Source organism: Oncorhynchus kisutch, linkage group LG22 (genome assembly GCF_002021735.2).
Source record: "Oncorhynchus kisutch isolate 150728-3 linkage group LG22, Okis_V2, whole genome shotgun sequence".
In the NCBI taxonomy this organism is placed as follows: Eukaryota; Metazoa; Chordata; class Actinopteri; order Salmoniformes; family Salmonidae; genus Oncorhynchus; species Oncorhynchus kisutch.
The window spans coordinates 17,808,028-17,824,655 of NC_034195.2; the positions used below are offsets into that span (position 1 = coordinate 17,808,028).

The 16,628-nt window shown below is 42.9% G+C and overlaps 1 protein-coding gene across 1 annotated transcript in view; it reads right to left on the minus strand.

Annotated features, from left to right (window-relative positions):
• The window catches only part of LOC109866798 (potassium voltage-gated channel subfamily KQT member 1-like), a 125,169-nt gene extending 109,063 nt beyond the window's left edge, over positions 1 to 16,106 (minus strand). Inside the window, exon 1 of the mRNA XM_020455638.2 lies at positions 15,879 to 16,106. Coding sequence (XP_020311227.1) covers positions 15,879 to 15,931 — 53 coding nt within the window. The 5' untranslated portion in view covers positions 15,932 to 16,106. The remainder of the gene's footprint in view (positions 1 to 15,878) is intronic.
• Positions 16,107 to 16,628: the final 522 nt, after the last annotated feature.

The window sequence follows — 16,628 nt, forward strand, 5'->3', positions numbered from 1 at the left end:
AGTAAACCTTCATTTATCCACAATGACTTCCGTCATCTATTTCACATCACCTTTCTGAGGATGACTCATTGGACAAACCCAGACCTCCATCCCTGGGCTCACTAGCCAATCAAGGCTCATATCCCAGGTCTAACCTGGTCAGGTTAAGAGCAATGCGTAACATGCTGTTTCCGGGAGATCAGGTGATTGTACATGAGGAGTTCACAGCCTCAGAACAAATGAAAGATGGTAAGCGTGGGTTCTATAGGGCAGCAGAGCTGTGTTGGGGAAGTTGACCTTGCTTCAGTTTCTGTGTGAAGTGAGATCTGAGAGGGGAGCGTGTCACACTGCATTATGTGCCTGCATCTTGACCTTTGACCTCAGGCAATAACTGACAAACTGAACTGACTTTTTCCCCCCAACTGATTTTTATAAACTTTCCACACCAGTGACAATGCAGAACTCCCGATGCAGAGATTGGGCTCGGACAGAGACGTGTTATCTAATTTGGGCAAAAGAACAAACAGTACCCCTCAGAATGTGTTGGAACACGTTGAAAACAAAACTGCTGCCAAAACACAAGAACACAGTGTCCGATTCATAGAGCAGCGTTGATAAAAACAAAAAAAACAAATTCCTAATCTAAACAACAACACAATCTCATTATCCAGTGACTGTGATCAAATTCTGTATGTATTTCTAATGACATTTTGCTGTGCTAGGTTGCACCTATACAGTTTGTACTACAGAAAGAGTATTGTCCCATGTCCAGGGACTTTCTCCCAGTGTCTGTGGTGATGATGATGACTTCCAACACATCATTTTCATAGCTAGCATGCATTCTCATCTAGGGCATAAAATCATTCTACTTTTGCTTTGTTGCATTTCTCGTATTGAGCAGGGAGATTCTATGTGTAATGTGCCGTCATAAAGTTTTCATACCCCTCGACTTAATCCACATTTTGTTGTGTTACAGCCTGAATTCAAAATGGATTGAATGAATAAAACATCTCACTCATCTACACACACTACAACATCATGACAAAAGGGAAAACGTGTTTTTAGGATTTTTAGCAAACGTTTGAAAATGAAATACAGAAATATCTCATTTACATAAGCATTCACACCCCCGAGCCAATACTTTGTAGAAGCACCTTTGGCAGCGATTACACCTGTGAGTCTTTCTGGACAAGTCTCTAAGAGCTTTCCACACATGGATTGTGCAACATTTGCCCATTAATCTTTTCAAAATTCTTCAAACTCTGTCAAATTGGTTATTGATAACTGCTATAGATTTTCAAGTACATTTAAGTCAAAACTGTAACTCAGCTACTCAGGAACATTCACTGTCTTCTTGGTAAGCAACTTGGCATTGTGTGGTTATATATATGGTTATTGTCCTGCTGAAAGGTGAATATGTCTCCTAGTGTCTGGTGGAAAGCAGTCTGAACCAAGTTTTCCTCTAGGATTTTGCCTGTCCTTAATGATTACAAGCATAACATAACATGATGCAGCCACCACTATGCTTGAATATAGAGAGTGGTACTCAGTAACGTGTTGAATTGGATTTGCCCAAAACATAACACTTTGTATTCAGTACGAAAACTGAATTGCTTTGCCACACTTTTTGCAGTATTGCCTTGTAGCAAACAGGATCCATGTTTTGGAATATTTTTTATGCTGTACAAGCTTCCTTCTTTTCACACTGTCAATTAGGTTAGTATTGTAGAGTTCCTACAATGTTGTTGATCCATCCTCAGTTTTATCCTATCACAGCCATTAAACTCTACAGCTGTTTTAATCATTGGCCTGATGGTGAAATCTCTGAGCAGTTTCCTTCCTCTCCGGCAACTTAGTTTGGAAGGATGCCTGTATCTTTACAGTGACTGGGTGTACTGGTACAATAAAATGTAATTCATAACTTTACCAGAGAGATATTCAATGTCTATTGTTTTTTCTACCCATCTACCAATAGATGCCCTTCTTTGTGAGACATTGAAAAACCTCCCTGGTTTTTATGGTTGAATCTGTGTTTGAAATCCACTGCTTGACTGAGAGACCTTACAGATAATTGTTGGGTACAAAGATGTGGTAGACATAAAAAAAAAGGATGTCAAACACTATTATTGCACAGAGAGTGAGTCCATGCAACTTATTAAGTGACTTGTTTAGCACATTTTTTACTCCTGAACTTATTTAGGCTTGCCATAACAAAGGGGTTGAACACTTACTAACTCAAGACATTTCAGATTTTCATTTTAAATTAATTTGTAAAAAATGTTGTTTTTTAAACACTTTGATATCATGGGGTATATTGTGTGTAGGCCAGTGACAAAACAAATCTACATTTGATATATTCCGGCTGTAACACAACAAAACGTGGATAAAGTCAAGGGGTGTGAATACTTTCTGAAAGCACTACAAATCTCACACAAAACATAACTGTTAAGATGAGAAGGCAAATATCCTATGTTGTACCACAACATAGTACAAAAAAGTCTCAATATACACTGAGTGCACAAAACATTATGAACACCTTTCCATGACAGACTGACCAGCTGAATTCAGGTGAAGCTATGATCCTGTACTGATGTCACTTAAATCCACTTCAATCAGTGTAGATGAAGGGGAGGACACAGGTTAAAGAAGGATTTTTAAGCCTTGAGACAATTGGGACATGGTTTATGTATGTGTGCCATTTAGAGGGTGAATGGTCAAAACAAAAGATTTAAGCGCTTTTGAGCGGGGTATGTTAGTAGGTGCCAGGCGCACCGGTTTGTGTCAAGAACTGAAGTGTTGCTGGGTTTTTCACGCTCAACAGTTTCCCGTGTGTATCAAGAATGGTCCTCCACCAAACGGACCTCCAGTCAATTTGACACAACTGTTGGAGGCATTGGAGTCAACATGGGTCAGCATCCCTGTGGAACGCTTTCGACATCTTTTAGAGTCCATGCCCTGACAAATTGAGAGGCTGTTTTGAGGGTAAAAGCGGAGGGGGGGGGGGGGGGGGGGTGCAACTCAATATTAGGAAGGTATTCTTAATGTTTTGTACACTCTGTGTATGTTGGTTCTGTGAGTCACATGGAACCGCTATGAGACATGAAGCCCCAAGGAGAACATTCACTGCACTGACATCCCTACAAATGGCATTTATTCACCATAAAAAGGTTTAATATGAGATCAGCTGATTTCTGTGTAAACGGTTCACCTCATTTCAGCGTGATACGAAGCTGACTGCCTGTCACTGCAATATTTACACTTCCCAGAGGAGGAGAAGACTGAGAAGATTGAAAGAGGGCGAGAGGGAGAGAAAGAAGAAGGATACATTCGTGGTTTCAAAGCAGCAGCAATGCAAGCAGTTATCTGGAATGAGGATCTGGGAACAGAACAGGGTGCTATGCCATAATTGGAGGCTTGTCCAGGGCCAATTTCTCCAAGCAAATTATCAACGCATGGGTTGGATAGCAGGGACACATTGTAGAGACAGGGGGAACAGTGGGGGCTTTGAGGGGCCAGCGCTAATAGAATCATTTAGCTAGCGGCCTAGCTGTGCCGGGGTAATGACAGCGTGTGATGGATGGGAGAAGGGCCCGCATTTCAACGCATCTGCTGCTGTCTGCTAACGCCATTCGCTATAGGCCTCGCTAAGATGGAGAGTAGCACTCCTAAGGTGTGTGTGTGAACAGATTATGGAGAAGGGTGTGTGTGCGTGTGCCAGATCAAGCCAGCGACACAAGAGGGCCCTGTCCACAGTCTTGGGCTAAGGTCAGCCCAGGTGGATTAGAATAAAGGGGCATGTTGGTTTTGGATGAGAGTGACGTGGCAACACAGGTGGAGCTCAGTGTCACATAGCTACTAATGCGATAAGTATCATAATGTAATGGATGTGTTTGGAGATATGGGTATACTAAACTATTTTGGCTTCAGATGCAATGAATATTGTAATGTGATGTATATTTTCGGTAATATAAGTTAGTGAGCTCTTTTGGAAACATAATATGAACTCATTTAACCATGAAATAAAGTAATTCATCATGTGGAATAGTGGCGCCATGAAAAGCATTATACATGAACTGTATAGGAAACGATGAACGTACAGTATGTATTATACCCCAGGTCCTGGACTTAAACGTACCCATCACAACCCATTCATCACAAGCACTTTATTGCAGCTCTGGCTGCTCAAGGACAGGCAGACATGGTGAAACTGCAATGAATTCAAAACAATCCATATAGTTTCCCTTCCATCTCCTACTGAACGTAAAGTTAGGAATTCTCCAGTTCTGGTCTCACCTATGAAATAAAGTTTTACTATTGAGTGGAAAAGAAATCCTACGGGGCTCTAGAGAGAAAGTGTCTGCAATGATAGAAACATCCATCAACAATTCAAAATTAAAAGAAAAAAAATCAAACAAGTTTTTAAAAGTGTCAAGAAAAAACAAAGTTGACTTTTTGGGAGTTGAACTAAGGTGCTGTTTATATCTCAGAAAAAGGGGGTGGGAGGACAAGCGAGGTGGGAGTGTCTTAACGGAGTGTAGTGGTGAGCTGCCTGCCTGTCTGCCTGTCAGGAGCGGTCCACTCTGCTCAGCCCATGATGCTCTATTTCTTCACCCTGACACTTTTATAGATCTACTGGGAAAACAACACACCACGGCTGGCCTGGCACTCCCTCCCTGCCTTCTTCCCCTCTACACTGCTGTGCACAGACACACATGTTCACACACAAACCATATACGTGCATGCACATATGCAGTTGAAGTCGGAAGTTTACATACACTTAGGTTGGAGTAATAAAAACGTGTTTTTCAACCACTCCACAAATTTCTTGTTAACAAACTATAGATTTGGCAAGTCGGTTAGGACATCTACTTTGTGCATGACACAAGTATTTTTTCCAACAATTGTTTACAGACAGATTATTTCACTGTATCACAATTCTAGTGGGTCAGAAGATTACATACAATAAGTTGACTGTGCCTTTAAACAGCTTGAAAAATTCCAGAAAAAGATGTCATGGCTTTAGAAGCTTCTGATAGGCTAATTGACATCATTTGAGGTAATTGGAGGTGTGCCTGTGGATGTATTTCAAGGCCTACCTTCAAACTCAGTGCCTCGTTGCTTGACATCATGGGAAAATCAAAATAAATCAGCAAAGACCTAAAAAAAAAGTACGCAAGTATAAACACCATGGGACCACGCAGCCGTCTTACCACTCAGGAAGGAGATGCGTTCTGTCTCCTAGAGAGGAACATACATTGGTGCGAAAAGTGCAAATCAATCCCAGAACAACAGCAAAGGACCTTGTGAAGATGCTGGAAGAAACCGGTACAAAAGTATCTATATCTACAGTAAAACGAGTCCTATATCAACATAACCTGAAAGGCCACTCAGCAAGGAAGAAGCCACTGCTCCAAAACTGCCAGAAAAAAGCCAGACTACAGTTTGCAACTGCACATGGGGACAAAGATAATTATTTTTGGAGAAAAGTCCTCTGGTCTGATTAAACAAAAAAATAACTGTTTGGCCATAATGACCATTATTATGCTTGGAGGAAAAAGGGGGAGGCTTGCAAGCCGAAGAACACCATCCCAACCGTGAAGCACGGGGGTGGCAGAATCATATTGTGGGGGTGCTTTGCTGCAGGAGGGACTGGTGCACTTCACAAAATAGATAGCATCACGAGGAGGAAAATTATGCAGATATATTGAAGCAACATCTCAACATCAGTCAGGAAGTTAAAGCTTGGTCGCAAATGGGTTTCCAAATGGACAATGACCCCCAAGCATACTTCCAAAGTTGTGGCAAAATGGCTTAAGGACAAGTCAAGGTATTGGAGTGGCTGTCACAAAGCCGTCACCTCAATCCCATAGAAAATTTGTGGGCAGAATTGAAAAAGCATGTGCAAGCAAGGAGGCCAACAAACCTGACTCAGGTACACCAGCTCTGTCAGGAGGAATGGGCCAAAATTCACCCAACTTATTGTGGGAAGCTTATGGAAGGCTACCCAAAACGTTTGACCCAAGTTCAACAATTTAAAGGCAATGCTACCAAATACTAATTGAGTGTATGTAAACTTCTGACCCACTGGGAATGTGATGAAAGAAGTGAAAGCTGAAATAAATAATTCCTTCTACTATTATTCTGACATTTCACATTCTTAAAGTAAGGTGGTGAACCTAACTGACCGAAGACAGGGAATTTTGACTAGGATTAAATGTCAGGAATTGTGAAAAACTGAGTTTAAATGTATTTGACTAAGGTGTATGTAAACTTCTGACTTCAACTGTACAAACAGGTATAGACACACACACACACACACACACACACACACACACACACACACACACACACACACACACACACACACACACACACACACACACACACACACACACACACACACACACACACACACACACACACACACACACACACACACAGAGGACAGATGGGGGGGTGATCACTATGTGAAAAAGAGCAAGAGAAAGGACACAAGAAGAAAAAGAGTAAGACAGGAAGAAAAAGCTAACAGAATAAAAGTCAGTTACACAGAAGGAGCGAAAAGAGAAAAAAAATGAAAAAAATGATGAACAAAGAAAACCAGTGTAGAAGTAAATAAAACAGAGAAAAACTAATCCCGGCTCCAAGGAGGAGGAGAACAAGAAGGAAGAAGATGAAGGAAAAGAGGAGAGGGAGGAGAAGAGAGTGTCAGGGCCATGGTGATTAAACCTTCTGTCTCCTCTCTCCAGACACGTGGACGGACTTAATCAAGTGGACGCCAGCGAGCCACATTTTCACATTACTCTCTGGCTGGGAGCCTGACAGGGCCGAGTGGAGTGAGGGGGCCGCAGCCCCCAAGCTCCCAGCCAGAGTCATGCCAGAACACATGTGAGTGGAGCTGGAGCTGGAGCCGGCCCAGGGCAGGGCAGGCAGGGCAGGGGGGAGAGGAGAGGAGGGGAGGGGAGAGCAAACTCAACTGTTATTAGCAGGGAGGACAGACAGAGGAGAACAAGACTCCCCCATCTCATTCTCTCTATCTCTCTCCCTCTTTCTACTGTCTACTATCCTTTACCCCCCCTTCCTTCCACTCCTCCTCCTCCTCCTCCTCCTCTCTCTCTCTCTCTCTCTCTCTCTCTCTCTGTCTCTCTCTCTCTCTCTCTCTCTCTCTCTCTCTCTCTCTCTCTCTCTCTCTCTCTCTCTCTGTCTCTCTCTCTCTCTGTCTCTCTGTCTCTCTGTCTCTGTCTCTCTCTCTCTGTCTCTCTCTCTCTCTCTCTCTCTCTCTCTCTCTCTCTCTCTCTCTCTCTCTGTCTCTCTGTCTCTCTGTCTCTGTCTCTCTCTCTCTGTCTCTCTCTCTCTCTCTCTCTCTCTCTCTACAAACACTCTTTGTCAGCCCCTTTTTCTTTCTCTTTTCTTTTCTCCTCTTATTTCATCTCTCCTGCTCTTTCCTTGCCAAAGGCCAAACGGCCGGCGAGGGAAGAGGTTTCATTAAATAAGCAGCTTATCTCCGAGGAACAGACCAGAGAAACACTCTGGTTCAGGCTGCTTCATGTCATTACAATGAATTACAGTACGTTTAGTAATGAGTCGACTTTTAATCACTTTGAGTCATGTTTCTAGATTCAGGACGAGATGACCGCAATGTGCAATAAGCATAACTGCTGCAATTTGGGCAGTACTCAAAGATGATGGATGTAGAATTGTATTTGCACATCTAACTAAGATATATGATGCACAGGGGGTTTGTTGATAAGGGGGGGGGGGGGGGGACAAGGACTGATAGTGTGTGTGTTTCATCCTCCAGGAGAATGTACCATGCATTTTATATACCGCCTTGAGACAACCACACACAAAAGCCAAGTTGCACACAAACATGCGTGCGCACACACACACACACACACACACACACACACACACACACACACACACACACACACACACACACACACACACACACACACACACACACACACACACACACACACACACACACACACACATACATACACACACACACACACACACACACACTACAGGGCCTGCCTTCAGAGGCTCTCTGAGTGAGAGCTAATTAAGTTGGCGATCACGATGAACAACAGCCTCCTATAGGCTAAGCCATCACTCAGGGGCCCGTGTAATGAACACCCACCTACAGGTGTGCCGATTCCTGACGCCCTGAACACATATCCACACACACATAGGGGAAATGGGGAAATGTTTTGGGGGTGGGAGTGTTGCGTTATAGACGGCTATATTGGTTCACTAATGCAGGACTATTAAAGGCCCAGTGCACTATTTTTATCAAGAAAATTAAAAATATATATTTTTAGTATCCAGAATTGTAAATAATGTCACAGATCTGGGTGGGATCTGTCACGGGTCACGGGTCACGGGTGTAATTGTAACTGACTTGTCCGGAAGGGCCCGTGCATTTCAAAACGCCACTGCTGCATTAGAGAAAGAGAAATTGTATAATTTATGCTGCTGCTCTTGCTTTTCACAAGAGTGGAGCGTGTATCTTGTTGTTGGCCAATCGTAAGTCATCAAAGAGGCAATAGGCTACAGTCATAGAACCTTGCTCCGTGTGGCAAAAGTGAGGAGATATCTAATCCATGGAAGATGGAATAAAAAATTAAAGGACAAGGACAGGCTACAGCGACCAAGAGCCAACAGGCAGGCTGCTACTTAATATTCTGAATGGAGTTGGTGTTATTTGTAACTGTAGGATCAGAAAGCGCTGCAGCCTCAATTAGCCTAGCTAGCTAGTCAGCTATTAATCTACTATAGTTGGAGTCGACTTGGTGTCTCTTGTCTCTCCCTCCCTCCCTGCTCCTCAAGTCACTCGCTCACAGTATGGCCCTCCCCCGCCTGCTAGAGCTGCACCTCTCCCTCCCTCCCTGCTCCCCAAGTCACTCGCTCACAGTATGGCCCTCCCCCACCTGCTAGAGCTGCACCTCTCCCTCCCTCCCTGCTCCCCAAGTCCCTCGCTCACAGTATGGTCCTCCCGCGCCTGCTAGAGCTGCACCTCTCCCTCCCTAAGTCCCTCGCTCACAGTATGGTCCTCCCCCGCCTGCTAGAGCTGCAACTCTCCCTCCTCTCATGCTGTATCAGCGCCGGTTAATAAAGTAGCTTAAAAAAGTACTTTTCTGCTGCTTCCCTCACTCCGATCAGATCGGACTGGGTCATTATCCGACCAGGTTCATATGGAATGGGTCTAGTTGTCCTCCGGTCCGTTTGAAATGTGTCTCTATATTAAAAAAAAAAAATGCATTTATGCATATCGGTTCCGGGTGGGAAAGCCCCAGGTTCATTTCGGGAATGGGTCCAAACCCATGAAGGCCTCTATTTCACACACATGCATGAAAACATACATATCTGCATAAGCACGTGACACATTTTAACATGTGTGTGTACAGAAAGACACCCACTCAATAGAAGACCTATCCACAATACATTATTAACACAGATTAATACAACACATATCTCGGAAACCCAGAACTAAAAAAATGGGTAAATATGTCAGATGCTCAAATAAAGTCTGGTGGCAGATACTAGAAGAGGAACAGAAGTAGGGTGGTAAGCTCCAACCCCCTCTCTTTGCAAGTTACGGATAAGTGTATGGGCCCTCCCCTTCCAAAATTCTGAAGATTCAAGATTCAATATTTTCCCGGTATTTTACAAAATGTTCCATCCCGAGAATAAATCACTTTCTCTTGGGTAACCCGGTATTTCCCAGCCAAAACCGGAAGTTTTCAAAAGTATTATAAAAGCATATAAATGGGCCTATATCTGAATTTGATGAGAGATTTGATAAAAAATTCAAGCCCGAGCCTAATGAGCCACACATTAAACACATTTTATGAGCCCTACATTAAAGACATTTAGTGAGCCCTACATTAAAGGCATTTAATGAGCCCTACATTAAAGGCATTTAATGAGCCCAAGCCCAAAAAAGACCAAACAATTGTGCCATTTATCCAACACACATACAGTGCATTCTGAAAGTATTCAGACCCCTAGACTTTTTTCACATTTTGTTACGTTACAGCCTTATTCTAAAAAGGTATTAAATCGTTTTTTTCCCCTTCATCAATCTACAAACAATACCCCGCAATCACAAAGCAAAAACAGGTTCTAAGACATTTTTGCAAATGTATAAAAAAACTACAACTGAAATATCACATTTACATAAGTATTCAAACCTTTTACTCATTACTTTGTTGAAGCATATTTGGCAGCGCTTACAGACTTAAATCTTCTTGGGTCTGATGCTACAAGCTTGGCACACCTGTATTTGGGGAGTTTTTCCTATTCTTCTGAAAATAGCTGTGGAGAGCGTTGCTGCACAGCTACTTTCAGGTCTATCCTGAGGTGTTAGATCGGGTTCAAGTCCGGGCTCTGGCTGGGCCACTAAAGGACATTCAGGGACTTTTCCTGAAGCCTCTCCTGCGTTGTCTTGGCTGTGTGCTTAGGGTTGTTGTTCTGTTGGAAGGTGAACCTTCGCCCCACTCTGAGGTTCTGAACCCTCTGGAGCAGGTTTTCATCAAGGATCTCTCTGTACTTTCCTCCGTTCATCTTTCCTTCAATCCTGACTAGTCTCCCAGTCCCTGCCACTGAAAAACATCCCCACATCATGATGCTGCCACCACCATGTTTCACCATAGGGATGGTGCCAGGTTTCCTCCAGACATGATGCTTGGCATTTAGAACAAAGAGTTAAATCTTGGTTTCATCAGACCAGAGAATCTTGTTTCTCACGGTCTGAGTCCTTTAGGTGCCTTTTGGAAAACGCCAAGCGGGCTGTCATGTGCCTGAGGAGTGGCTTCCGTCTGGCCACTCTTCCACAAAGGCCTGATTGGTGGAGTGCTGTCAGAGATGGTTGTCTTTTTGGAAGGTTCTCCCATCTCCACAGAGGAACTCTGGGGCTCTGTCAGAGTGACCATCAAGTTCTTGGTCACCTCCCTGACCAAGGCCCTTCTCCCCCGATTACTCGGTTCGGCCGAGCGTCCAGCTCTAGGAAGAATCTTGGTGGTTCCAAACTACTTCCATTTAAGAATGATGGAGGCCACTGTGTGATTGAAGACCTTCAATGCTGCATACATTTTTTGGTACCCTTCCCCAGATCTGTGCCTCAACACAATACTGTTTCGGAGCTCTACGGACAATTCCTTTGACCTCATGGCTTGGTTTTTGCTCTGACATGCACTGTCAACTGCCTTTCCAAATCATGTCCAATCAATTGAATTTACCACAGGTGTACACCAATCAAGTTGTAGAAACATCTCAAGGACAATCAATGGAAACAGGACGCTCCTGAGCTCAATTTTGAGTCTCAAAGCAAATGGTCTGAATACTTATGTAAATAAGGACAGAGAGGACAGATTTCCACTGGTCTAATGTCCATTGCTCATGTTTCTTCGCCCAAGCAAGTCTCTTCTTATTATTGGTGTCCTTTAGTAGTGGTTTGTTTGCAGCAAATCGACCATGAAGGCCTGATCCACACAGTATCCTCTGAACAGTTGATGTTGAGATGTGTCTGTTACTTGAACTCTGTGAAGCATTTATTTGGGCTACAATTTCTGAGGCTGGTAACTCTAACTCTGACTGACATTCATGTCTTAAAGTAATGATGGACTGTCATTTCTCTTTGCTTATTTGAGCTGTTCTTGCCATAATATGGACATGGTCTTTTATCAAATGGGGCTGTCTTCTGTATACCACCCCTACCTTTTCACAACACAACTGATTGGCTCAAAAACATTAAGAAGGAAAGAAATTCCATTATTCTACAAATGGAAGAAAATAGTATAAATAAAGAAAAACTCTTGAATGAGTAGGTGTGTCCAAACTGGCTGGTACTGTACTTTACCTTTTCATTGTACCTTTATTTAACTAGGCAAGTCAGTGAAGAACAAATTCTTATTTTCAGTGACGGCCTAGGAACAGTGGGTTAACTGCCTTTTTCAGGGGCAAAATTATATTTTTTTGTATCTATTTTGGATGATGGAGAGAGATAACGACTGCGAGAGAGTGCTCGAGCGTGCCCTGATTTAAAGCAATGATATTTGAGTGATAGGCTGTTTTAAAACTGCAGCTGCAACTAAAAAAAACATTGTTACAATTAACAAAAAATAAAGTGACCCCCGAAATCCAGATGGAGATGGGTAAATTAGACGCGTATTCGGTCTTTACATTACTGTAGCATAGGCTATGCTGCAGCAAATGTAGGCCTACCTGTCACAAGAAAAAAAGTTACCATGATGAGATGACAGGTCTACATTCATTGTGAACTGCACTTCATACTGAGATGGGCTGTCTGTCCCCACCATGAGCGTTGATGATCCATCATGCAGAGGCCGTAGAGAAGACAGATTTACATCATTTATTTATATAATTTAACAGTTCCATTTCACACCATGTGGTTCATATAAATACTTTATTATAATTTACTATTATTTACTTATTTATTTGTCTCGCAGTTATTTATCCCCGGGAAATGGGAATGATTTTGGCCTGTAAATCTCAGTCATGTGGTTCCCGCCATTTAACCCTAGCGAGCACCTTCCTCGCAAGTTGTCGCATCCCACAGTTGTTGACAGATGATGTGTCTGTTCACGAGAAATTTAAACACAACACTAGACATAACATTTTGACCAAGGGCTCTCCCAACTGATTCTCTTTTTCCATTTCCACGAATGATTATTACTCCATCCATTCATTTCCTAGAAGTGTGCCAGATAGGGCCAGGCCTCGAGTACGCTGCCCTGCTTTTACAGCACTAATTAATGGACCTTAATGGCTTCTGAGCAGAAATAGTCAGCATCCCAAATGGTACCCTATGCCCTATGTAGTGCACTACTTTTGGCCAGGGCCCATAGTAGTGCACTATATAGGAAATAGGGTGCCATTTGGGACACACATTAAGTGGACCAGTGGAGACATCCTACTGTTGTATAAATTAACGGATTATTTCCTCTCTGGAAACAATAACCCAATGTTCCTGCTCCTCCCTGGAGGCTTGTAGAAAGAGCAGTCTTTCCCTCCGTTTCACATTTTACACTGGATGGATTGTCAAAGCTCAGGAGTTACCTACATTCTTCTTGTGTGACTGACAAATGAGAGTTAGTGAAAGTTAAAGTTGAGATCCGCAAAAGGTGAAACAGCGCCACTGGTCGTCCCAGGCTCATTTGTTATTGTATTTGTTTTGTTGACAAAAAGGAGACGAGGAGCCTCCAAATGGAGCTGAGCAGTGTGTTAATTAGAAACATTGTGGTACATATTCTGCTGTTCCATCACGCATGCCATGATGTCTGAGGGGAAAACACGGTGTTGGTTGTTTGAAGTAACTTGGCAGTTTCAACATTAAGGGTTCCAACTTTAAGTGAACTGGAATAAATGAGAAATGATACAAATGTTCCATGTTAGAATGTCCCATGTCATTCAACATTAATCTTTGGTTTGAGAATACACAGGGTCGTACAGTGAATAACCGATTGCAAATGATGTAGGCCTATATAAACTTCCCAAACAGTACTCAAATTAAATGATATTTCTCACATGCGCCAAAAACAACAGGTATAGACTTGACTGTGAAATGTTTACTTACAAGCCCTTTCCCAGCAATGCAGAGTTAAAAAAGTAAGACAATTTAGCTAAAGATGAAAAATGAAATAAATAGGAACACAATAACATGACAATAATCAGACGATATACAAGGAGTACCGGTACCTATTCAATGTGTCGGGGTACGAGGTAGTTGAGGTTATTGAGGAAATATGTACAATTGAAGTCGGAAGTTTACATACACCTTAGCCAATTACATTTAAACTCAGTTTTTCACAATTCCTGACATTTAATCCTAGTCAAAATTCCCTGTCTTAGGTAAGTTAGGATCACCACTTTATTTTAAGAATGTGAAATGTCAGAATAATAGTAGAGATAATTATATATTTCAGCTTTTACTTCTTTCATCACATTCCCAGTGGGTCAGAAGTTTACATACACTCAATTAGTATTTGGTAGCATTGCCTTTAAAATGTTTAACTTGGGTCAAACACTTCGGGTAGCCTTCCACAAGCTTCCCACAATAAGTTGGGTGAATTTTGGCCCATTCCTCCTGACAGAGCTGGTGTAACTGAGTCAGGTTTGTAGGCCTCCTTGCTCGCATACGCTTTTTCAGTTCTGCCCACACATTTTTCTATGGGATTGAGGTCAGGGCTTTGAGATGGCCACTCCAATACCTTGACTTTGTTGTCCTTATGGTGTTGGGATGGTGTTCTTCGGCCTGCAAGCCTCCCCCTTTTTCCTCCAAACATAACGATGGTCATTATGGCCAAACAGTTCTATTTTTGTTTAATCAGACCAGAGGACAGTTCTCCAAAAAATACGATCTTTGTCCCCAAGTGCAGTTCCAAACCATAGTCTGGCTTTTTTATGGCGGTTTCGGAGAAGTGGCTTCGGGTTATGTTTATATAAGATTCGTTTTACTGTGGATATAGACACTTTTGGACCTGTTTCCTCCAGCATCTTCACAAGGTCGTTTTCTGTTGTTCTGGGATTGATTTGCACTTTTTGCACCAAAGTATGTTTATCTCTAGGAGACAGAACGCATCTCCTTCCTGAGCGGTATGACGCCTGCGTGGTCCCATGGTGTTTATACTTGCATGCTATTGTTTCTACAGATGAACATGGTACCTTCAGGCGTTTGGAAATGGCTCCCAAGGATGAACCAGACTTGTGGAGGTCTACAATGTTTTGGGCTGTTTTCTTTTGATTTTCCCATGATGTCAAGCAAAGAGGCACCGAGTTTGAAGGTAGGCCTTGAAATACATCCACAGGTACACCTCCATTTGACTCAAATGATGTCAATTAGAATATCAGAAGCTTCTAAAGCCATGACATAATTTTCTAGAATTTTCCAAGCTGTTTAAATGCACAGTCAACTTAGTGTATGTAAACTTCTGACCAACTGGAATTGTGATACAGTGAATTACAATTGTTGGAAAAATTACTTGTATCATGTACAAAGTAGATGTCCTTACCGACTTTCCAAAACTATAGTTTGTTAACAAGAAATATGTGGAGTGGTTGAAAAACGAGCTTTAATGACTCCAACCTAAGTATATGTAAACTTCCGACTTCAACTGTACATGTAGGAAGTGACTAGGCATTCAGGATAGATAATAAACAGAGTAGCAGCAGTGTCTAAGTGAGTGTGTGTGTGTGTGTGTGTGTGTGTGTGTGTGTGTGTGTGTGTGTGTGTGTGTGTGTGTGTTGGAGTGTCAGTGCAGTATGAGTGTGTGTGTGTGTGTTGGAGTTTCTGTGTGTGTGTGTGTGTGTGTGTGTGTGTGTGTGTGTGTGTGTGTTGGAGTGTCAGTGCAGTATGTGCAGTATGTGCGGGCAATCCTAAAGGATCCTTTGACCTCAATGACAAAACGGCTGAATGATCAAACCCGGTCTGTGTATCAACATGCAGTTTCCTTCGTTTTTCTAGTACAATGTCCACATCAGGAAATGAGGCTTGACTTCAAAGGCCAAACAGGAAGTGACTTTCTTCCCCCTCTGGGTGGATCTGATCTCTCAACTACACCTGACGAACACGTCTTAAATGGCACCCTATTCCCTGCAAAGTGCACTATGTAGGGAATAGAGTGCCATTTGGAACATGTCCAGAGATTGAACACTACCATTTTGTTCCCATGTCATCATATGAAGCACAAGATGAAATCATACTATTGTATAATGGTGGGTTGGTTTTACCCTCTAAGCTAGCCAGAAGCAAAAGAGGGGTGCTAGGCTTGTATAAGGCTATATAGTTGGGGGGATAGTTGCCTGTGATGGAATGCAAATATTTAACTTGTCCCATGGTATAAAATGAAAATTACACAGTGCAATCCAAATACCTGTTTAGCTGCCCAGGTGACCATCCCGCCCGCCGCCCGCCTGTCTCCTCCATGGACCTAAACACTGCAATTACCCAGAAGCCTCAGGGGCAGCCGAGGAGGGAGGAGTGGAGGATCTTATTTTCTCTCACCGGACCCGGATTTAGCAGGATATGCCGTTTTAACGTGTACAGCGAGACAACAGATGACATATCCAGTCAGAAAGGCCCTGTGAATGTTTACATAAGACTGTTGACATTGTAGACGTAAATATTTGTTTTTTCACGGTCACGGGCTGGCCTTTTGGAGTGCTCTGATGCAACACTGGAAGGCTTGGGTCAAAACCACTAGAGAGAGGGGGAGTGGTCTGGTGACAGTTTTCACAGTGACCAGAATTAGATAAGGCTTGTGACTGCTCTCTTGTTGAGACATTCTTACATCCCATCCCAAAGTGGTTGTTAATGGAAGGAACTGGGGGATGTGAGACAACTGACTCAGAAGAGAGGAGATGTTGTTTACATTGGCTGTCCAGTCACAGTGTACAGTGAGTGACCAGTAGTAGTGTCCAGACGGCTCGGCCAGGACAACAGTGCCCCCTGTTGACCACAGAACCAACAGCAGCAGAACACAGGTGACCTTGATTTAGGGTCAGAGAGGAGCTCCGTGGGCAGTGAAACCTTGCTGACAAGTCATTGAGATTTGAACAAAGTTGTACTAACATCAATCACAGGGAACTACGACAACAGTGATTGGAGAAGCTGCGGTACCAAA